This window comes from Camelus dromedarius, chromosome 6, assembly GCF_036321535.1.
Source record: "Camelus dromedarius isolate mCamDro1 chromosome 6, mCamDro1.pat, whole genome shotgun sequence".
Taxonomy (NCBI): Eukaryota; Metazoa; Chordata; class Mammalia; order Artiodactyla; family Camelidae; genus Camelus; species Camelus dromedarius.
In genome coordinates this window covers 19626887-19651624 of record NC_087441.1, presented here as the reverse complement: position 1 = coordinate 19651624, position 24738 = coordinate 19626887, and the positions used below count along the sequence as shown (strand labels likewise).

General features: G+C 41.7%; 1 protein-coding gene across 2 annotated transcripts in view; it reads left to right on the top strand.

Moving 5' to 3' along the window:
- AIG1 (androgen induced 1) overlaps window positions 1-24738 on the top strand; it is a 220216-nt gene that overhangs the window by 93271 nt on the left and 102207 nt on the right. Inside the window, exon 4 of one of the 2 annotated variants that reach the window (XM_064486638.1) lies at window positions 5915-7602. The exons of the other annotated variant lie outside the window; for it this stretch is intronic. Within the exon in view, the coding sequence (XP_064342708.1) occupies window positions 5915-5959 (45 nt within the window). The 3' untranslated portion in view covers window positions 5960-7602. Of the gene's footprint in view, window positions 1-5914; window positions 7603-24738 lie in introns of those variants that run through there. 2 annotated transcript variants of the gene reach the window in all.

Sequence of the window (24738 nt, the reverse complement as noted above, 5' to 3'; positions counted from 1 at the left end):
GGATAATGAAGCTGTGCTTTTACCTTACTTGGAAGTCAGTGATCAGGCTCTTGGACTGGTATGACTTAGAACGGTCCCCCTCAGCTTCTCTTCCTGTGACCTCGCTTCCACCATCGTGGGGCAGTTGTGACAGTCCAAGGTCAGGGCCATCTAGGTGGGATGCTGGAAGGACATGGGGAACAAGTCATTTCTCTTAATTCATTCTCAATTCTCTTCAGTCTTCCTTACTTCTCTAAAGCCAGTTCTCAGATTTTTACACAAAATCTGATTCTATACTTATTAAGAAAAAAAGAAGAAGAAGAAGAAGACCATTCAGTTCCTCTAGAGCTCTCTGAAGAGACTGTAAAAGACCTCTGGCCAGTCTCATTTTTAAAATGCTGATAATCCTCACTAAGTAATCCTGGGAAACATACATCTATAAGATCAGGGCAACATTACTGTCAACAGCAACTTCCCAGAACATTCCTTCTTACTTCATCTGGGATTTTTCAATAAGTAATTTGATACTTCTGTGAGTATAAATTGGAATCACTAAAAATGAAGGCACTTTTTCCTTATAAGCTCAAGCCTTCCAGACTCATCATTCTGTAGAGTTACATAAGTAAGCCATGCAACTAAAGTCTAAATTATAGAATATAATCATTGCAACACTGTTCACATTTCATACAGTAACATGTTAAAACCAGTTACATATTTGCAGAACAGTTTTTACATGCAGCAGTTTATACTGAAGTCAAATTTGGTGATTTTTCATTAGATTTTGCTACATGTCATACTGTAGATTATTTGCTTGTGATTTTTTATTTTTCCTCCCCAGTTGCCAGTATTTGGAAAGTTCACTTGAAAAGTTCTGGCCTTGGAAACTCAGAAAGATTCCTTTATCTTATCCTGTTTTCTTTATCTGTCTGTACTTAGGGTGGTTTGCTTTAAATTGCAGTATTACACTTTTTTCCCCCTTTAAGTGTTTTTAAATGGAGAATATTATTTCCCAAATAGCACTTATCCCTAATCTAGAGCTCTCTCATATTAACATAGCTGATTTTTAAGGTGCTTCCTAAAACATCTTTCAACTTCTTAAAGTAGGAATTAAAAAAAAAAAAAAAGACTGGAGAAAGAATGATAAAAAGGGGGAAATGCAGCAGGGAATATCAACCATAAGGAACGCCTGACTTCTGGCGTTCAATGTCATAGATCACAGACCACAGGAACTGAGAGACAAAATGAAAAAGAGAAGCTTTTGACACCCTGGGGATCCTTGTGTCCTTCTTGTCTTGCTGACTTCAGCATGCAGCACTACCTTTCTCCTCCTGGTGACATTTTTCATTTATCTTTTCAGTAAACATTTTAGATCTGAGGAAGTAGGGGGCTTATCATTATTCTGTATAGTCAGATAATACCTTCACCATTAAGCTATGTTCACAATCTCACCATCCTGTTTCTTAGAATCATGCGAGATTAGTCATGTGTATGTGAATAGAATGTAAAGCATTTTCTTATGAGAAATGTATTTATTCTGCATTCCCACTTGGCACCCTTCAATTGAACAAGGGCCTTCTCTCAAAAGGTAGGGACCTTCTCGACCTTTATTCTAACATGATGGCACTTTGTCCTCTTTGCTTTCATGACTTATCATTGCAAAATCTCTCTCAAATCTTTTCTGTGTACCTTCATATGTACTTATAGTAGAACACACAGTTGAAAGAAATGTGATCCTGTACTGGTCAGGGTTCTCCAGAGGAACAGAATCAATAGGATGTGTGTAAAGTGTACAATAAGGTCTTGGCTCACGTAATCGTGGAGGCTGAGAAGTCCCAGGATCTGAAGCCAACAAGCTAGAGACCCAGGAGAGCCAGTCCTGTAGTTTCAGTCCAAGTCCAAAGGCCCGAGAACCAGAAGAGCAGATGGTGTAGGTTCTAGTCCACATCTGAGTCCAAAGGCAGAAGAAGACCAGTGTCCCAACCCCAAGACCGCCTGGCAGAGACAGCAAATTCTCCCTCACTCAGCCTTCTCTCCTTTTTAGGCCTTCAGTGGGTTTGGATGAGGCCCACCCACTGGGAAGGATAATCTGCTTTACCCAGCCTACTGATTCATATGTTAATCTCATCCCGGAACACCCTGAGAGACACAACCAGAATCATGTTATATAACTAAATACCTGTGCACTCTGTGGTCCAGTCAAGGTGACATGTAAAATTAACCATCACAGATCCCCTCTGAAAACTCTTCTTTCCCTTTAAAAACAACTCCATTTGTAGAGGGCTGAATAATGCTTTCCTCCTTCCATGTCAGTAACGTTGCACTAATGTTGGTCAGCCGGGTTGGGCCAGATCTCATGCTCAGAGACCAATCGATCAATGTTGGTTGATTCAGGCTCGTGCACCATCTGTATTTTCTTTTTAATGCTCCCTTACATGGTTCTGAGGCACAGCCAACTTTGAGGGTCCTTGAATTCACTGGTCTCTAGGCTGTCTTGGGGTTCAATGAAAGTGGTTGATGGAAGGCCGCAAAGAGGGAAGTCACCATGGTGATGGCTGGAGCAGAGTTGAATGGCGCATACAGCAAAGAGACAAACCTGGGTGAACGGGCATAACCAGATCAGCTTAACCACTATGGGTTGGTGCCTTGGTTTCTCCTGAGATAAAATACTGGCACCATCCCAAGATTCTAGGAAAAATGAATCAATATTAACATTACTTAGATGAGTAAAAGCATAATGCATGTGTCAATTATCATTAATCTTTGAAAATATTTATGAATTTAAATGGTCTGTAACTAATTAGAGATGGCAGTTCATGGGGGCTATGGGTTTCCTCTGAGTTATATGAAACAAAATATAAATCTTTTATATAATTCTATTTCTTACAAAATGGATTTTTAGTTGTCTGTGGGATTTTTAAAGTTTTATTTTATTTTCTTGGATTTCATTCCTTTTCCATAAATCCTACAAGGGGAATTACAATGAGGTGAGTCACGGTCTCAACACTTCTGGAGCTTCTTCTACCGGTAAAGCTTGGAACATAGAGGATTTAAAAAAAAAAAACAAAAAACTGTGTTTGGGAAACATGGGAAAAGAAAAAGAAGGAGGAAGGGGGGGAGGAGAGAAGGAAGGAAGGGTACAAAATACGTTACTTTACATTACATTTTTTTGACTTAATGGCATTATAAAGGTAAAACTTTCATAGTAGCCATCAGTATGTTGTAGACAGCCTGGACAAATGGGTTTGGGTTTCAAAAGTTCATTCATGAGCTAGTCATTTGGAACTGGGAACGTATTTTCACACAAAAATTTTGTTCTGTAAGTGGCCATTCATTTTCAAGGCTAACCCATAAACTCTCCTCATTCTGTTGTGAAGCTGCCTGACTGTGCATTTTCAGTGATAAATAGTAGATGATATGTTGGAAACTTGTACATCTAAAGAGCATAAAAGTAGTGAAATCAACTGCTGAGTCACTTAACAGTTTTCCCTCGTATGCTGGCGCTGGAGCGAGAGCAGATTTGATTGGAGGAGCATGAGGATGTTCAAACATCTTATGTGGGTATTTGGGAGCGCTGGTCAAAGGAGCAGACACCATCCTTTCTTGAGGGTCTCTGCAGCCACGTGTACACCTCAAGCCTGTCACCCAAAGGCAGCACACTTAGACCGCGTTAGTGAGTTCTCACTAAGGATGCCTGTCCTTCCTGCAGCAAATAATAGTGAAGCCCAAACCATGTGTGATGTGCTCCTTACCATTTAGGCCAGAAGGAAAAACAGGAAGTACCTCTCTCCTTGTGGAGCTTGTAATCCAGGGGGAGAGACAATCAAATAACTGTGCAAATAGAGGACTTATGATTCATCCATTTTTATGAAGAATTATATATGAGCTTTAAAGTCCATACATATTTATAAGGAATAACAATGACTTCTGGGATTCACGTGGGGCTGGGGGCCATAAATCTTAGCTAAATACTTGCCATGGGCCAGCCGTTTACTTGCAGCATCTCATTTCATCCTCGGAGTGACCCTGAGGGGCAGGGATCATTATCACCATTTCTGAGATTCAGAGACGTTAATATGTCAAAGCTGGTAGGACACTGTAGCAGAGTCTGGATGCAAACCAAGCCTGTCTGACTCCAGGCACTTTCTGCCAATCAGCAGAACGACCCTGGAGATAGTTCCTATTATTCAACTCAGTATTTTTTATATAAGTGTCCATGCAATAATCTCCTCCTAGAATTTAATGATGGAAACAGCGCTGTCTTTCCTGGTGCTAACATGTTCCTTTTCATTAGTGCAGGCTACTTCTGCCTCTCCTCTGATGCCACACTTAGTGTTCTCACTCCATAGCCGGCACACCTGCAGCTTCCAGTACAGTTTTCTCTCCTTTCCCACCATATTTTTTTTTTTTTTTTTTTGCCTGATTCTTTGTGTTGACTTTGTGTTTACTGCAAGCTGCCTTATCCTTTTGAGAAATAGTTAGAATTTACATTACACAAATAGACAAGAACAAGTTATGACTTCCGGAATTCCTTGGTGCTCCTTTTTTGTATCTTCCACATGACCTAGACCTAGCACTTAGGAATGAGAAAGTGCTGATTGATTGTTAACTGATCATAGCAATTCTGAAGGACGGTTGTGGTTATTTTATTTAAGAGGATGAAGACGTTGATGCTCTGGCCATATATACTAACTTCATTATAAGACTTACCACTGTCCCTTTCCTTAATAGAAATTTATCTCTTACATTGTCTTCTGTTTATCACTCACAAATGGAATATAAAGGACAATGGTGACAGCTAGCATACATCGCACTCCCCCTCTTGCTGTGTAAACACTTTGTAGATATTGTCTACTTAATCCTCACAACCTTATCATTATTCGCACTTCATAGAAGGGTTAGAGAATTTAAGTGGTTAATGGGGAAATAACCTTTCTCCTGGTAATTTGGCAAGAGATGGAAGAAAAGAGTAGACAAAGAAAAAGGATTATAAAAGAGAGATAAATTGCTTCAGGTATGATCACTAAAATGCAGAAGCAGGCGAGTAAGAACTGCAAGTGATTTAGAAGGGACTCATTCTTCCTGCCCATCCCCTACTCTGTTGACCCAGAGGACGGAGAAGTCACATGCAAATGGTTATTTTTGTGTATGAGATATTCTCAAATCAGGAGATAATAACTTGATGGGAGGATGTACTTAGAAATTTCTTTAATCCACATATTTATTTGGATAATTTTGAATTATATAGTTAAATGTGTGGACAGAAACCTAAAGGTCTTCTTTACCCTTCTGGGCAGCCCTTGTTTTCTTGTGGGACCTGTCCTGCTGTAACCTCAGGATCCCTGGAGAATCCAGACATGTGCTTGATCTTTCTATCTCCTGGCAGGCGACCCCCAACACACTCACAGTCATTACTGCTGTGGTAGCAGCTCCCAAGGCTCTCAGGGCACATCTGTGGCTCTTCCTGGCAGAAGGACAAGGAAAAGGGTCCTCTCTGTCTTTCACACTGGAAAGAGGGAGAAGCAGAACTTTTGGGTCTCCCCCAAGGAATGAGGAGGAGTCAGAGTAAGAGGTGAACCCACTCATGGTTATTGGCTCAACAGCAACTTAACACTCTTGTGCTTGGGGCTGTGCTGGATACTGATTTTGTTCTTCTTGAGAAAGAAGAGCCAATCCTGGGAGAAAAATTAAAGCTCCAAGAAAGGCTGGAGGAGGAAAGAGCTTTAGTGACCAGTTTTCAGGAGCTGAAATTGGAAGTAGATGCAGTGATTGGGGGAGAATTTCCATTCATGCTGAGCTTAGGGAACTCAAATGGGTGTTATTTGGAAGAGAAGTAAAAGATATGGGCACAACTGTAGCTGTGGTTCGAGAAATGAGCAGGGTCTTGGATCTAGGAAAGCTCCATGTACCAAAAACTAGTTTCGGCTTTATTTTTTAGGAAACAAGAAGCAGGGCAAAGTTTTGCATGAGGAAGATGATTTGATTTACACATTAGAGAGATGGGAAAAGAAAGGGTGACCGAGCTGGAGGAACGGCATATGCAGAGACGGGAAATACCACCGTATGTTGGACAAGCTGTGTGGACAGTAATCTGACTACAGAAAAGGTACGAGGAATTTGGTGGCACTGGGAGGTCACCCAGGGCTGGGCCGGAAGCGCCCAGTGTTCTGGCCAAGGAGACGGAACTTGATCCTAATGGCTCTGGGGAGTGACTGAGGGGTTTTAGAGGGAAAGCGGAGTCAGACAATTATTTCCTTCTCCGGGGTTGAGGGAGAAGGACTGACAGGGACAGCGTGGATTTAGGAGGGGAGGCAAGAGCCTGAGAGTGGAGCCTTAGCCAGTGCCCACTCGACAAGGAGGAAAAACTGAGAAGGTGCCATGGCAGGCGTAGGGGAACAGCTCCGGGGGAAGGTGGAGAGGAACCAAGAGAGGAGAGCACTTCCGGGATGTCGGAGCACTTCCGGGATGTCGGAGCACTTCCGGGGCCCGCCCAGCCGCATCCTGGGCCACATGGAGGTCCGATCAGACAAGGACAGCAGCGCGCATGGTGCCGAGGGGTGGGGCCGTGATCACAAGGGGACGAACAGGAGAGAAAAAAGAAGCCCACCTGAAAAGCAGAAGGCCATTAAAAAATCTCATGGATGTGGCATTTCCTTAGGTGAGGGAAGATGTATTTCTTCATCTTTCTCTTGAGCCAGAAATAAGGGCAGATCAAGGTGCAGCCTTTGAGGGATGGATAATTCTTCCCTTTCTGGCCTCACCTCCTTGTGACCCTACATTTTCTCCCTTTGGAAGAGGTGCTGTTTCTGACATATGCCCTCCACAGGGTCGGATTTCCCAGCTACACCATAATGGCCTTTGGTGTTCTTGTTACCACTTAATGTGCTGTCGTCTAGAATGTTTTTCTATATTGATCTGAACTTTAATCTATATGTAGTAAGGATAAATCATAGAAGAATATGCGGACCATTGGTAAAAAGTTACTTGTTTTGTGCATTTCTTGAGGGGTGGGGAAGGGAACCTTTACAATGATACTTCCTATTTGTGATGTCTAAAAAATAAAAACATTTGATTAATTGGAAGGCTGAGTGATTTAGATTATAGGTGTTCATTTAAAATTTTCTGAAACCTGATTTAGGTATGTAAGAGCCTTCTGAAATTTCTGTGGATGTGCCCTTAGAAATAAGCCATTTGTTTTTGTGAGGATTCAAAAAGAGAAATGTGTTTTAGAAAATAGATGAAATTGGACCTCACATGGAGAATTAGTTCGCTGAGTGATGGATGTCATTTGAAGACATTGAACTGTGGGCTCCCTGCTTTGACCGTTTCTCAAGATGAATGTGCGGGCAGGAACCGGGACAGCCATTTCAGGCTGCTGTGAAGTCGGTATTAGAATGTGCTAAGCATGCCCGTGACATCCTTGGAGGTATGAGAGTACAGATGAGACACAAATGCTTCTCAGTTCTCCCTCATAATTTCTCTAATCTTTCTGCCAATAAAAAAAGGAAAGAAAAGAAGAAACTTTTCAGGAGTATAAAATGTTATTGAATTTGCAGCCGTCGTCATGGTTACCTGCATACTTTCATTGCTTTATTAATGTGTAATCCCCTTTATTTCTGGAAATATCATTATATGAAACATAATCGTCTGCAGCCTCTTAGCAAGTTTCACCATGTATCCCAGAGACTCCGACAGTGGCTATGATGAATGTGTGTGTGATTTCTGGGCCACCTGTGTGCTGTTGATTCAGTAACTAGGACATCATTGTTTAGGAAAAGACAACTTGAAGTTAACGACTCTGAGAAGCCCTTAAAAGTTCAAATGCTTCCCTAAACAGAAGTGCTTATTTTTTCCTAAAGGGAAATGATCCAAGGCTTGAGTCTTTCTCTAACTAAAATAATTTAGGTCTTCAGACATTAAAACTTTTTAAAGTAATTAGTATTACTTACTAACATCACTTGGAGGTGTTCAGGGAATTTTTTTTCTGACCAGTTCTTTAAAATACTATCTTTCTTAAATTTGTTTCTTATATCATAAAAGGGTTTTGGTGAAATGCTATTACTAGAAGTTTTGAGCAAGTTTTCCCAAGTGTATTCTCTCACTACTCAAGTTGAAGCTAAATAAAATAATTCAGTAAATTATCTTTCAGATTAACTTGCTGCTTACATCAGAGGCTGCTAGCCAGATCCCACATTAATTTCTCCTCTTCCTTGGTGCTCACCAGACTACATTTCCCAACAGCCCTTGCAGTTAGGTCTGACTCTAAGACTCATGACACAATAGAATGTGGGTGGAGGTCATGAAGTCACTTCCAGGCCTGGTCCCCTACTACCTGCCCCTTAATCCTTCTATCCCTTGTTCCCGGGCTGGTTGGTGACTCTGCCAGTCTGGACCCTTGAGTAACTAGATGGAACAGAGCCTCACTGCCAAACAGAAACATCTGTTGTTATGGAAAGGAGAATAAACCTGAGATGTGAATAGACCAGCTCCTGTTACCCTAACTAATACGCTGCTAGTCAGCATTTCTTCTAAGCAGCCATGTAATCCTTGGGATAAGATAAGTTCCGTGATTTTTCACAGATAAGGTCCACACGTTTTTCCTGTAGCTTCTCTCACAGCCTTCAGGAAAAAAAAAATGGCATTAAAAATTCCAAGGACTTTAATCAGTGTCCAATGATAACTTAGCTGTTTTGAACAAGTGCTGAAGACCAGAATGGCTACAGCTATGTAGAGAATTGGAAAACATCATCAGACCGTTGTGGTTTATGAGCACAGGGAACCAAAAAAAAAAAAAAAAAGCCTTTTCTAGAGACTTCTATGTGCAAAGTAGTATGTCGACTCCTTTAATATACATTATTCATTCTCTATAATTCATCTTCTAGGGAACTCTGTTATTCCCAATTTATAGATTTTTAAAGTGTCATACAGTTTGAATAACTTCTTTATAGCTAGGGAGTAGCAAGGGAGGACTCAAATAAGAGTTTGCCTGGAACCAAATCCAGCCAAGCTCAATTTTCATAGTGTGCACTCAGTTCACTATTGTCAGCTGATCATCATACTCCAAGACAGATAGCTAGTAATCATTGAAAACATATGTAAAGAATATTTGATTTTCTGTGATGTTGGGAGTAGAAACTCTTGTAGATTTTTAGAAAATTATAATACTGACATTACTGAGTTTTACCTTCTATTTTAATTAAGATATCAGAACAGCTGTTGTAATAGATACCAAAATAATGGTAGTTTAAAACTGATGGTCTGGAAGTTGGCAGGCTGCCTCTTCGTGAGGTCAGCGAGGGCCCCAGGCTCTTTCATCTGGCTGCTTTTGGGTCTTTCAGGGTTTTTTTTTCATCTGCTTGGTGGCATATGGCTTACCACACTCCATCTGCAGTTAAGCCCTCAAGAAGTGGGTATAAGACAGAAGAGGGCACATGCTTGCCACTTAAAGGCACGACCCAGCAATGGCACACATCACTTTCGTTCAAAGAGTTACGTGGTCTCATGGCCGTCTAACTGCAAGAGGGTCTAGGAAATGTCATCTTTACGTGCTTAGCCTTGTGCCAGTACGCCTATCCGTACAGAAGAGGGGGTCAAGAGATACTGTGGGACAAATCACAGCTTTTGCCACACCTCCTCTCCTTTCCCATTCTTTGATAAACATCCTAATGAGAAAGATCCAAAACAGCAGTCACGGAAAAAGGGAAGAAAATGAATCACACAAACTAAGTAAGTCAGAAATTGAATATCTCCTTTCTCCTTAACCTCTTCCAGCACATGTGCTAAAAGAATCAAAAATTAGTGCTTTGCGGTAAGTTGTTTAAAACAGACTGCAACTATTAAATCAAGCATTCTTTGAATAAAATGATTGCAACAAACTAAGGTCGTAGAAACAAAGACTAGGTATTAAGTCATATTCAGTAATTAGAATTAATTTCATTAGATCCAACCTGTGGTTGAATTACAGAGCAAAACCTCATCTGGTAGAGACATTTGCTGAGGGATATATAAGTGAAATGATATGATGTCTGGAGTTTGCTATAAAATACTCCAGGAAAAAAAAAATGGGAGCGAGATTGATGAATAGATGAAAATAGATTGGGAAAATGTTATGAGTTGTTGAAACTGGATGATGGGTTCATGGGGGTTCATTATGCTATTCTTTCTACTTTTATGTATATTTGAAATATTCCATACCATAATAAAAAGTTAAATAAATACTTGTTCCAGGAAAGAAAAGCAATTTTTGGCAGTGCCTTGATATTCATATGAGCTCATTTCTGTACTCCAGTTAAGTGCATTCTTAAGTTTCCAGTGAATTATTATTTATTTTGCCTGCATACAACTGGAAAAATTCACCTCATCTAGAGAATTCATTAACAATTTGAGCCAATTAAACTAAACTTTGGTGAGTGCCTGTTGCATCTAACACAAGGAATGCAAAAATGAGTAAGATGAATGAAGCCTGTAAGTTTAAAGGTTAATCCAGTAGATAAGAGAGTCGCTCAAATAAATCTAATTTAAGAGATATATACAAGAAGGTTTAAATGTTAGGAGATCACATCAAATTGGAAGGATCAGCAAAAAGTTTCCTGGATCAGATATCATAAGCTTTAAAGAATGGGTAGGCTTTTGACAGATGGAAGTGATGGGGAGAGTGGTCTGGGCAGGGGACCACCAAGAGAAGGGCTCCAAGCCAGAGACTATGAAACAGTTTCCTGGTGACAGGAAAGGCAGATATGGTTTTGAGTGTTGAGTATCTGGATGTCCCATTAAAGGAAATCAGGGAGTAAAGAGGACTTGACTGAGAAAATGTATATTCTTTATAGAGACGTGTTATCTTTGAGACACTGGTGAGACTCAAGATGGGATGTCCATCTCCCAAAATGGTGGTGGGATACAGAGAGGAGTTAGTGTGGGTCGTCAGCTGCATAAATTGATAGTTGAAACTGTAGACAGACGGAATTCCTTACTGAAGAGAATAGGGCAAAGGCTTTTTTTAAAGGCCAGTAGTATTAGAGCAGAGGACTGGAGTCATGACAGCATCATCGTGAAAACTACATAATGATTTCGGTTGATATTAAGTACAGTGTGAATCCCTGGTGTGACAAGATCTGTTTCCCTCCTCTCCCCCTCTGCTGAGGTCTCAGCACTTCCTTTCCCTCTCAGAGCCCACTTCTCTCTACTTGCTCTCTCCTCTATCCTTCCTCTTAAGCCTCTCTGCAGAGTTATCCACACAGAATGTCTCTGCTCCCTGACTTCCATTCGTCCTCTAACCCACCCTGAATCAGAAGCCTGCTTCATCACGCCACTGAAAGTGCATTCAGTTCAACGTGCAGGGATTGCAGTGACTGTGCTGACCAATTCCATGGACACTTTTTACTTCTCACTTCCCCTGACTCTCTGAGCAGTATTTGACCTGACTGGCCTCTCCATCTTCCTTGGAACTCTCTTCTCAGGCCCTGGTTTTCTCCTGGCTACTGCTTCTCATTTTCTGCACAGGCTCCTTCTCTCCTGAACGTTTACACATCGTGGTGTCTTGGGACCAATGCTGGAACTCTTCTTCCTACAGTCTCTTCTGGATGGGTTTCTTCTTGCCTCAGGGTTTCACTTAACAAAAGTCACCAAAGCTCCGACGTTTATTAAAAGTGCATCTGATTTCTACACCTACCTAATACCTCCACTTGGATTTCTCAGAAGCATTTCATGTGCAACAGATCCAAACTGAAATTTGGACTCCCACCTCCTTCCCAAACCTCTTCTCCACCTCAGTAAATGTCACCACCGTCTACTTTGCTGCACAAGCCGGTGAAGTGAATCATTTCATTTGCAAAATGTTCACAGGACAATTCCACTAGGAAGCCCAAGCAAACACCACTTGGTTATGAAATGGCCTTTGATCCCCAGACTGTTCCCTAAAGTGGCTGAAGTGTGTAAGCTGCAAAAATAAAGCTTTCCCCAATAGCTTCATTGTATCACAACAGTTTGATTAAGCACCAGGGCTAGCTTTAAATTTAAATTTGTGGTTGACTCTAAGCTATATATTGTAAAGGATTTTGTGAGCTACTTATACTGGGCAGCCAAGCTTTCTGAGGTGACCTCACGTGGTTAGGGTCAAGACTGGTCCCACGGGGCCTCGTAAGTGGAGGGGACCCCACAAAGCATCCAAGAGATACTGCTTTTCTCCCAGCCAGATTAGAAATCCGCAGATTGTGGACCTCTTCACCACCCTTTACACTGCCCTGGGTGGTAAAAAATGGTAACTCTAATTCTCTTTGCCAAAAAACTGAGGACACTGGCTCTTCTATCCCACTAGGTCTCAAGAAGATGGAATTAAATTAGACTTGTGTCTTTTCCTTGCCTTACGAATCTGTGTTCTCTGTGGAAAAGCACAGCGATTTGGAGGAAAGAGAACTGCTTCTAGTTCCACCACAAGAACTAGCAAGTTAGTTGTAAATCTGACTAGTAGAGTTGTCCTTACCTCTCTCCTCTACCTCCCTCCACATCCGACAGGTGACAATAACCAACACTGCTAGAGTATTTACTTTGGGCCAGACACTGTGCCAATGCTCTGCGTCTATGAACACATCTCATCCTCATAACAACCTATGAATTCGTTGTTATTATTATCACTATTTAACAGATGGGAAAACTGAGGCATAGGAAGTTAATAAGTTGCTCAGAGACACCCAATGAATGTGAAGCCAGGATTTAAACCCAGATTGCTCGCCTCCAGCTTGTACCCTCTTAACCACTCTGTTATACCAAATTGCATAGAAACTACCTCTGAATTACATTTTCTCCTCATTCCTACTGTGCCATTGATGTCAGATATACCACCAATTTAATTTAATAATGGTTTTCAGGATTAAAGTAAGCACTACCAACTCAAGTGTAGTTAGAGTAGGACCGTCTTTTAAAATTTTAACCCAGGTTTTTTCATTCTTGGTAATTCCTTTTTACCTCATTTACAAGCTAATTGCAGAAAACAAAGAAGCAGATTCTTGGCAATTGACTTCTAAGATTGGGTTGTGCGATTCCTAAAGGTTAGTGTGGAGCCAGGGTTGGTTTTTTGTTTTGCTTGGCTTAATTACAAGATAGAATTTTTTAAAAGATTTTTTTTAAAAAAATGTCTTTAAGGTTTGCTCTGAATACCAAGAGCCAATGCCTGACAATTTAGTAGGGTCGGTGAGAATGAAGGGTGATGTCTGAGAAGCTTCATGTCCCAAAGGAGATAACCTTTTGGCTGTTGGCAGGAGAGGAATCTGCAGCTGAGATGCTGAAGGACTCCAGAGAAGGTAACCCATGCCCCAGTGCCCCTGGAGATGGGAGATGATGTAAACCCCCAGAAGTGTTTGGGGAAATGCCACCATACAGGGGAACCAGGCTGGATTCCACCCATTATTCCAAGGAAAGTCGCACCTAACAGGGATCTCTTGCAGCAGCATGAAGGTGGAGGGGTAGCAGCAGCAGCTTGTTGAGATGTCTGCGCAGCATGGAAAGATACCTTAAAAATTCCCTGCGTCCCTAGAGACTGCCCTGGGAGGGGGTCAGAAAGGCCTTGGTGTCCTGTGGAAGGAACACCATCAATGTACTTGACGTCACTTCCATGTTCTGGAGGCTGTGGAAGCAGAGCAATGTCAACAGCAAAAGCAGTATGGGTCGAAGTTCCCCAAACAGATGAGCAGGATTAGTGGGGAGGCTGGAGAAATCGGATGGGCCAGATGTCTCTTCCTGGATGCCGTGACACGTATGGGCCTTCTTAGATTTAGATATTGCCCCAGGAAAAGGAGTACGAAGGGCAGAACCCGAACTTGACTCTGTTTAAGTTCTGAATTGGACTGTGAAGTAAGTGAACGTGAGTGAGTCTCCCCGGAAGTGGCTGTAACTTCAGTAGCCAAACGACTCACGTTCACACAGATGAGAGACACTGCAGCCAGGAGTCCAGCCCAGGCAGTCTGACTCCACAGTCCAGGCTCTAAAGCACGTCTGTGCTGTGTCATCCTGTACTCCACTGTCTCCACGTTCCCCACAGCTAGATGGGGTCGTGGCTCAAGACCTAAGCTAAATGACATCATAGAACACAAAGGGTGATTGTGACCCTCAGCCTGGGACTTGACACATCGGCTTTAAGATGCGTACACATTTCGGTAACACTAAGATGTCTCTTCCTGGAAGAACTGTAAGATACACTCTTCTTTCCACCTCTGCTGCCACCACCTAATCCATGTGTCACCTGGATGATTGCCCAGTGCCCCCAGATTGGAGAGATTAGGCTTTTTCTATGTAATGAGGAGCAAGAGAACTAGGACCAATGGAGGAAAGCTTTAAAGAGACAGGATTCTGTGCAGAGCACATCCTTCATAATCTCAGATAGCCAAAGATAGAATGAGTGTCCTTGAGTGGCACCCAGTGCCACATCCCTTGAGATGTTAATGCATCATCAAGACGCCTACAACTAAGAAGGGACCTTATGGAAGAGAATCCAGTAGAGAACATATGGCTGGATGATGTGGCCTTTAAGGTCCCCACCAACTTTGAAATCCTGCCATTTTAGAATGGAGACTGTGACCGCCAGATTGCTATGTATTTAAAGAGTGGGAAATGAGGACATGGATGCAGTGGACTAGTCTTCTGAAGTTGGTTACCATTGAAGGAAACAGAGCTTTATTGTACAATATGGTTGGACCGAGGGAAGATTTTAACAAAAGGGAAGAATTGAGTGGATTTGTAAGAAAAGGCAATGAATTGGTAAAAATTAAAAATTAAAAGTTAGAGTTCTGTTCCAGTGTCTACTGCTGCATAACACCTTACCTCAAAACTTGGTGGTTTTAAACAACAGCCATTGTGCTAAATCTCAGGATTTTGTAGGTCTGGAAGTGAGGCAAGGCTCAGCTGTCCCATCTGGTATCAACAGAGGTCACTCAGTGGTGTTCCACTGGCATGGTCACGTGTCTTGGTGGGGCTGGCCGGAAGGCTCTGCAGCTGGGACTGTTGACCCGGGTGCCTATGTACGGCCTCTCTGGTCTCTCGGGGTAGTCCAGCTTCTTATATGGTGGCCCATAACTCCCAAAGAAGTATTCCAGGAGGTCCGGCGAAACTGCAAGGTTTCTTAAGACCAAATGTCAGAAGCCTAAAGCATCACTTTTGCTGCGTCCTATTGGTCAGTCAAGTCCCTAAGGCCAGGTCAGATTCAAGGAGAAAGGAACCCGGTGCCACCTCTCAGTGAGAGGAGTAGCAAAGAAAGTGTAGCCATCTTTACTCTCCCAGAGAGAAAATTCCTCAGTCTTCTGAACACTGTGGAGAGTTCAAGTTGAAGGCAAAGTTAAAAGGATTATCCTTAGAACAGTGAAGAGACTTGTCTCCCTTGGAGGTAAGAACAAGGAAAAAGAGTTCCAGTCTGTGTAGATAGCGATTTTGAGATGAAAACAAGATAAAGTAGGAGTTATTTTCAGAGAGTTCAAATAACCCAAGGCCATCTAGTGGAAGGGGCGTTTTACACAATGGAAATCATGCTGCCCAACCTCTCTCCGCGTATTTCACTTCCGGGTCTTCTCCTCATCTTGGTAATATGTCTTCACCGGTTTCACCCGCATGCCTCACACAGACGTCCGTCTGAAGTCACTGACGGCAAGACTGGGGTCATATTTCCAGTGCTCTTCGTGGTCCCATCCAGCACACCAAACCCTGGTGTGGTCCAGGGTCGTGGGCTGGGTAAGTCAGTCTCCCCAGCAAGGGAGCCACCCGTGGCCTCATTCCCAGTCCACGCTGCAGGGATTGAGCAGACCAGCCGTGAAGCAAGGCTTGAGAAGCAAAACATGCAATCTGCTTTCTACAAATTATCCAGATAATCTCTTCTAAGCCCCTCTGGATAAAAGAACAGAGCCACATAAGGGTGACATCCTGGCAGGTGTTCAAAGCAGCAGCGGTTGTGGCTGAGCTCCTGTTGTATGCACGGAGCTGGCGGGTTGGGTTGATTGATGCAGGTCTGCGTGTGTGTATCCTTTTAATAAGTTTCTTAAGAAGCTTGCTAATTAATTTTAAAGGAATGTTTCTCTTTGGCACGGTGTCTCATTCTTTTCCCATTATACATTCCGGTGATAAATGATGGATGCATAAAATACCTTACCTTTGCTCAATCAGTGTTCGCTATTGTTGATGTGAAGTGCACAAACTGGATTGGTTTCAGGATTGCTGAATTCAGAATGGAGCATTTTGCCAAGTCAGGATCTCACTTGCCCAGACAACACACATGTGGAATATGCTGTTGTTTTCTTTTTAAAATAGTATATGTGTGTGGTGCCATTGATTCATGTAGTGTTGCATTAATGTGCTGTTACGACACCCGAGGGCATGCATGAGTTCTTTCAGCCAGCAGTAAAGAATTCCCCAAACTAAAGTTTTTAATAAAATACAGATTTCAGGGCAAAAAAACAAAAAACAAAAAAACCTATCAACCTTTGGAATTTAAGAATAACAAAAGCGCTTGAGGAATCAACTCTGGGTGGACTTGCCAATGGAAATACAGTGTAATTGTTATATAAATTTGTTCCTCTAAATCATTAGACATTGCCTGTATCTATTCATTTAGTGCATCTGTGTTTTTAAATGACCCAGATATCTGACCGCCTTGTTCCACAATTTCTCATTTTGTTTTTAAATTTCCACTTGCCCCAGTGTTTGTATAGTCATTATTGTCACATCCAAAGCTTCGGCGAAGGCCAGCATAGCCAGATGTGTGACATAGCTCAAAATGCAAAAATTAAAATTGAATTCTTCACTGTCCATTGTACATAGCCAGCAGGCAACTTTCTTCAGTGCAGGGCTGATGTAACTCTGGCATGGGGTCATTCTGGACCTATTTTAAGTCAAGACTATTTTCTTTCTTTCTCAAGGTAGTTTTCCATCTCTAACCATCGTACTTTCCTATGGCAAAAATCTGGAATAAAGTTTTTCTAAATCAATTAACTGATATAAAATTAAACTGAGTAAAAACATTCTTGATACAATATTTCCAATTTTGTAAATGAAGGTGCTACTGCAGCCTGCTAATAGCGGGCATAAATCCAACTCTGCTCTTTTGATTCCTGGGGTATTGTTTCCAAACATTATGTGATAAGAGAAACACAGGCAAGTTTTTGCTTTTTTTGTGTTAACCTAACTTAGCCTTATAGCAGCTGTAAGATACAGAAAGTATTCTCTCTCCTTTCAACCCCCGAAAACTTTTAAGATCCACAAGAAAGCAAAAGATGTGAAAACAAGCAAACAACAAAAAAGTATCATGCTCCTTACTGGAAAGAAAGTGTTTTTGTAACCAAATGTTATGAATCAGCCTTTAGATACAAATGATTTACAGCTATAATCAGAGGATCATTAAGTTCAAGCAGGCAGAGAACCATCATGCTCTTTACTGACAGTGCTGAGAGAGGCCAGTGTAAACGCGGTGGTCCCTGATCTTAATCTGGATGTTCACAGCTGAGATCAAGAAGAGGGTATTTCTCTTAGATTTTGAAACTTTTAGATCTGGACATTTTTCAATGGAATCTGTAAAATAAATACCAATTTTAAAGACTGACAATTAAAAATTAAAGTAGGGGATGGCATCTCTGTGGTGAGTGGTTATCTGTATTTAAAAACTGTATGCCAAGGGGATGGGGCTCATGAAGTCACAAGTGTATAAACTCAGGAGGCACCGAGGCAGGCATCCCCTACTCTGTACAGAGTGCTGCAGAGGAGTGTGGAGGAGCTACCACTCCCTCCCCAACAGCATCTCTTTTGTTAATGCAGATTTTTTTTTCTCTTTTGCCCAAAATGTAATGACCTAAGACATAGATTCCATCCTGTGACTGTCCTTTCCCTAAAACCACCAAATAGAATGCCTCCCATGTCCCAATTATACAGTCCTCTTGTGTTTTTCTGCTGTTTGTATTCCCATAGTTGCAAATAAAAAGTATATTTTTAGTTTTAGAATTTTCCTTTCCATTAAAAAAAAATCCCCAAAGATTTGTGGCACCACTGTTATTTCTGTTAATGTCATTGCTTCCATAGCAGCAAGCTAAGATTTTTGTAAGGAACTATGTTTACAAAAAAGCAATTATCTAAGTGCGCACTATAGTTACATGTAGCAAAGTTTCAATTTATATTTCCTGTAACTATTACAACACACACACACACACACACACACCCTTTCAAATTTGTGTTATAAAACACAGTATAATTGACTAGATCCTCCTGTTCATAGAATTGATGTATGACTTGTTCTCTGAGTTCCTGTAGCAGAATGAAAGGTCAGGAAACTCACATTCTGAGCCATAGAAAGTGGATTCTTTCCTGCTCTCAATTCCAAATGAGAATAGAATGTAAAATAAATGAATTTGTATGGATATTTTGTCATTAGGGTGGATTTAAGGAAAATAAAAAATAGAGAGGAAACACGATCAGTTCCATGTTTCTCACAGCTCGTTTTGCCAAGCATCACAAACCTCACATATCTCTTTTGCCTAGAAGGTTTTTTTTCCTCTCAGAATTTTGGTTGGTAGAATCACATCTTCAATTTAGGATATTCCAGACTTGCTTTACCATCTTCTAGGTCAGAGATTTCAGTAACTGTTCTATAGAGAAAGAAAAATGTCTGTATGAATGGTCATTTCTAATTAGATCTAAGTGGGTATAAACTGAGCCAAGAATGACATTTAGAGCAAGCATGCTAAGAAACACCCTGCTGAGTTTTTATCTTCATTTGAGTCAGCTTGGTCTTCTCAAATGTCTGAATGTGGCTTGGCGTTACCCATTTTATCTGAAAAACGAATTTCAAAATTTCCTGATAGACACGGCCTCTGTTCAGTTCTACAGGTAAAAGCTAGCTGGGAAGTAAAAATAATATTTTTCAGCAGCATTTTCAAGCTATGCTTTTGACTGAAATAATTCATAGCAACTGTTGGCTGCAGAACACTAGCCATTGTGCAGAAGTGTGAGCAGAATGAGAGCAATGGGCCACTTCCTCCCTTCCTGCTGAGAGCTTACAGTTGCACGGAGAACACAGCCGTGAACCAGAGTGAGATAGATGGATACGAGTCAAAGAAGCAAAGGGACACGTGTGCAGCCAACTGTCTTATCTAATCAGGGGGCAGGAAGAGCCACTGATGCTTGGTCTTGTTAGAGTGTCAACGCTTAATTCTTAGGAGACGTTTTGAGGAATGGAAGGCTATAATTTAGCAAGGAGGGAGAACTGCGTGCTTTGGATACATCCAGCAAAAAAAAAAAAGAGAAAAGAGTGGCATCATAAAATCAAGCAACACTGCAGAAATTAAAAATTTAAGTCACCATATTTATGCTGCATAAAAGCAACCTCATAAAACTGCCTCATCTCACAGTCGCCCCTCAAACGTCTTTCTAAATCATCTTAGATATTTCCCCCAGCTATTCTAAAATTCAGTTTCCTTATCTGGAGTAAATTCTCCTAGGATCCTTTAAAAAACAAAAAACAATAAAAAAAAAAAAAAAAAACCTCCACTTTATAATTCAGAAAAATTGCTGCAACCAACAGAAATCAAGGTGGTGGAGCTGCAGGGAGCTGCAGGAAGAAAGCCTGCTGGGAAGAGGGCAAGGAGGACCGCACGAGGGGTCCCATGCCAGTGACACCGCAGGGGCCAGCCCCCAAGGAGAAGCTAGAGAAGAGCAGAGGGGCTTCTCCTCCAGATCCCGCTGTGGCAGGGCCCCTGAGCCTCTCTGCAATGGGATAACTTTAGGTTAAGCTGGAAGGTTGGCTGAAACCACCCACCCATCACCAATTCTGCCATAAAGAACACACATCTCTTGTTGTGGCCATTTAACAAGAGGCAAATGTATATCGTTCTGACCCGTTCACTAAGTATTGAATTTATCAAACATATCTTCGATGTAGGTATAGAAGAGGCTACTAAAATTAAAGTTTTCCCTTATTTATCATTGTGGTATTCAGACTAATGGCCTTCAAAATGTCTATGCCCAAATGCCTGAAACCTGTGAATGTGTTATGTTACCTGGCAGAGGGGGGACTCGAGATTGTAGATGGAGTGAAGATGGCTAATCCGCTGACTTAAAGAGAAAGAGATGTCCTAGATGTCCTAGATGATCCAGGTGGATGCAAGGGTCCTTTAAATGTGGAAGAGGGAGGCAGAAGGGTCAGTGTCAGAGAGAGAGGTGATTTAAGAAAGACTTAGAAGGGCCTACTGTAGAGCACGGGGACTATATTCAATACCTTGTAATGACCTATAATGAAAAAGAATACGAAAAGGAATATATATATAACTAAATCACTATGCTGTGCACCAGAATTAGCACAACATTGTAAATTGACTAGACTTCAATTTTAAAAAAAAGAAAGAAAAGAAATGGCCAAACTAAAAAGGTTGACAATGTATTGTGAAGGGTATAAAAGCAACTGAAATTTTCACAAATTGCTATAAAATTTGTGAGTGTAGAGAACTGCTTGGAAGTTTATTAAAAAGATGAACATTAAAAAAAAGAAAAAAAGACTTAATCGGCCATTGCTGGCTCTGAAAACGGAGGAAGGTACCACCAGCCAAGGAATGTGGATGCCCTCTTGATGCTGGAAAAGGCAGGAAAATAGATTCTGTCCTGGAGCCTTCAGAAGGACAGCAGCCCTGACGACATCTAGATATTAGCCCATTGAGACCCGTGTCAGACTTCTGACCTCCAGAACTGTACAATAATACTTTGTGTTATTTTAAGCCACCAAGTTTGTGATTTGTGGTAGCAGGCACAGAAACTAATGCAGTCATGCTCTTGGTTTCCTTTACATAATGTCAGAAATTACCTTGTTCATTTGTCTCTTTATTGTCTCACAATCTCCCTTCAAGCTCAAGAATGCCCCCTCCAGGAGGGCAGGACCTCACCTGTGTGTTCACTGCTGTGCCCAGGAGCTGGGAGCAGAGCTTGGAATACACTGGGACTCAGTAAATGCTCCCTGCATTTCAAGTGAATAATTGTACACATGAAAGAATGATGAAAAATCGTGCCTCCTTCCAGAGCTTCTGCAAGATACACACGTAGGAAATAATCAACTGAAAATGAAGAGTAGTGAGGGATCAGAGACCCGAAGGGAGGGTAGATGTAAAGAGCAGAAAATATCAATTACAAACCAATTAAGATTTCATTCCTCTGTGTGCTTGAAAGCATCCTAAGACACAGAAGCATCTAAGACTGTAGAAAGAAGTAGCATCTCTACAGGAAGAAGACTAGTAGTGTTCAACCACAAAAAACTGTTAAAGTCCCTTTTGAGGTTGATTTACCATCGTGCCGTAAATCAGTTTCTATCAGGAGACAATAAAAAATGAAATTAACCTATCACAATAAATATAGTAAGAAAACTGGACATAGCAGAGAAAGCGAGGAGAACATTTATTGTGAAGTAAAATCAATAAGGCAAATATGTACATCCTGCTAAAGCTTTCACTGCTTTTGCCTGTAAAAACTAACAAACTGCTTTCCACATCTGTTACACAACCAAGAAGAAAACTCTTAAATTTCAAAGTTCCCACAAAGTAAAAGCCAAGGTTTTTTATGTGTTTAATTTCATTCTTCATTTTCTTCATTGGTGGTTGGTAGGCAGATTTTTAGCCCTATCTTTTTTGCTTTGTGATGCTTCACCCATCAACAAATATTAATTAAGAGCTCTGCATATATTAATATTATTTCCTTCTAGTTATCTCTGTTTTTGCATATGAGGAAATGAGTCTTTGTGAAAGCTGTAGCTTGTCTCAGGTCACACAGTGAGTTGGTAGCGGAGTGTGGATTTCAGCCACACAGTGTGGTTCCAGCATCCACATTGTAGCCTCCCCCAGCCCACCCCCCACACCAGACACTGGGCTGGGTCCTGGGACAGACGGGAAGCACATCAGACCCAGTCCCTGGCCTCAAGGAGGCTTACACTCTAGTGGGAGAGGATGTCCCAAATAAGGGATGACACAGATGCTCATGATGACTGGGGCCATGAAGGAGACACAGCACAGGAAGCTGAGATGTGAGCACCAGAGTGGACTAACCCAGGTCCGGGAGTACCAGAGGCTGTTCACGTGGCCCATCTCCTAGCTGTACTCTGTACCAAGAGCAAATGAATATTTCTGTGTGAACGTGTCTCTCAAAGTGCCTGGTGTGCAAACATTAGATGAGGTGAAGGACGATGAGATGTGATCTACATGATTTTTTAAAATTCCAACAATAAGTTAATTTCTACATTTTTTCCCTTCTTACAGTATGACACCTGCTCTGAATGTCTTTCCTATAGCCCAGGGTTTCTCAGCCTCAGCATTATTGAATATTTGGGCCAGATAATTCTTTGTTGTGGGGGAGAGGGTACATTGTAAGATGTTTAGTAACATTTCTGGTCTCCTTGCACTGTAATGACCCCTCCCCAACCCCAGATGTGACAACCAAAAATGTCTCCAGACATTGCTGAATGTCCCCTGGAAAGCAAAATTGCCCTGGATGAGAAGAACTGGTACCCATCTCTCCAACAATTCAGATTCCATCCGTCCCTGAAGACCAACTATATGGTGTAATGCTTCTAACAGTTCCTCTCCATCCTCTCTTCTCAGTAACCCTGCACAGTCTTAGAAGCTCAGCAGTTATGTTTCCTGTGTTCAGCCATCCCCCAGCCTCTCCACCTGCTGCCTTAGGACAGGAAGGAGCACATCACGGAAGAAAGTCAGTCTGCCCTCAGCTCCCTACTGTTCTGCTCGAGGCTTGATTTTGGGTTTCTGCCTCACTCTGCCCCAGTGGCTCTCCCCTCTGCATCCCTGAGCTCTGAAGGTGTTGGGTTTAGGGGCTTAAGAGCAGAGGAAAAGAGGAAGACTGAGCCTAACAAAGCAAATGGAAGGGAAGAAAGAAAGGTCATGGTGGAAGGCACCGTTCTAGAGTTAGAGACTGGTTGAGGGCATGGATATAAACAGGGTCTGAGGCAATTCTGAAAGACAGCATCCAGACACGTTTTGAGCCAGGGACCGACAGGATAATGAATTCTGATCTGTTGCTGAGAATGTAGAAGAGCTTTGAGTCTGTGTGCCTTGGACAAGAGGTCCCTTGAATTTAGCTCCCATTTGAACTAAACTTAAAGGCTCCCTACTGTGAAGCACCAGTATGGAAAGCAGTCAAAGAATAGAAATCAAAGTGAATTTTAAAAGGCGTATATGCCCAGCGTAACATCTGATCTCCTAAGACAGCAGCTCAAGGAAGCAGAAACTTTGCTTTTAAACCAAGAAAAGCAGACTTAATCTATAAAGCATAGGCTTCATGTGGGGGATGTGACCTGGGGCAGGGGTCGGGGGAGGAACCCTGAAGCAGCCATCTCCGGATCAACTTCTTAAAAACCATTATGATTCTAAGTCTTAACAGGTAGCAAAACGGACCCCTAATAACCCCTCTGGATTATTCCATGCCCCTGAAGTTGTCCCAGAGCTTAGACTTTTTTTTTTTTTTCCTACTACAGCAAAGGTAGATTGTTTTTTAATGTGGTCAATATTCTACTGCAGTATCATTTTAAATATAATCGTATGTGTCTACCTACGTTGTGGCTTTATTTTATTAGTTACTCTACAAACAGTTATAATGGGCTATCAAATGCCAATTACTGTGCCTGGAGATATAAAGATAAATAAATTCCCTGTTGCTGACTTCAAGGATCTTATTGTCTAGTGGAGAAAAAGACAAGGAAACCAACCATCACAGTGCAGGTTTTTAAGTGTCTTGATGGGCTGTGGCATAACGTAATAAATAAGAGATAGTTTCCAACTCAAACATGGAGGTTGGGGGATGAGGACAGGTATCAGGAAAGTTCTTTCTGAGAAGACAAAAATCTGCGAGAACAATTTAAAAAAATAAAAACATTATTTAATTTATTCTAGACTTTAAACAAGTGTAAAGAATTCTTACATTTCCCCACATAAATGATGAAAGACTAGAATCAAATAGAAAGTTAGAATCATGGGGAACAGATCTTTCATGGGTGTTTGAATAATTTCCGCTGAACAAAGGATAATAAAATATATGGTTGATTTTTCCTATTAAGAGAATTTGCCAAAACCTAAGGAAATACTCCTGGTATCTTGCCTCATAAAGTAACTAAAGGGAAATGCCTCCATGTTTTCCTGTGTTTAGTGCCACTAAGATGTGTCCCTGCCAAGCCATGCAAATAGTACTGCTTCGACTGGATTGAGGGGTGAGGTGAGGCTAGAACGCTTGTTGCTCTCAACATGCAGTAAAAAGAGCACTGGACTTGGGATCAGAAACCCTTAATGTGAGCCCCACTCTGCCCCTTGACAGCTGTGAGATTTAGAAAAGCCGCTTAACTTTCTGAGCCTCAGTTACCTCAAGTGTAAGGTGGGGTTTCACAGGATGGCTGTGAGAATTAAATGAAATAGAGGTTATTTTTATCCATTGTATCTCTTTATTACTTAGCTTTTGGGTGAATGGATCGTCTCCTGAAATAATACAAGATTATATTTTAACATTAGCACAATTGCAAGATATGTAAATGGAAGCTTTCTGCTATCTTCCCACCTCTTCACCCCACCCCGATCTATCCTTTCTATGACCAGAATGATCTTCATGAAACAGATTGATCATGTCACTCTCCCAAGTGATACCCTTCAATGCCTACTCATCACTGTCCAGAGGAAACCCACCTTGGTGCCAAGGTCCCTTCTGTTCTAGAAGTGATGGGTGCCCATCTCCCTGGCTGATCTCTTGTGCCCCCTGCCCCCCCCC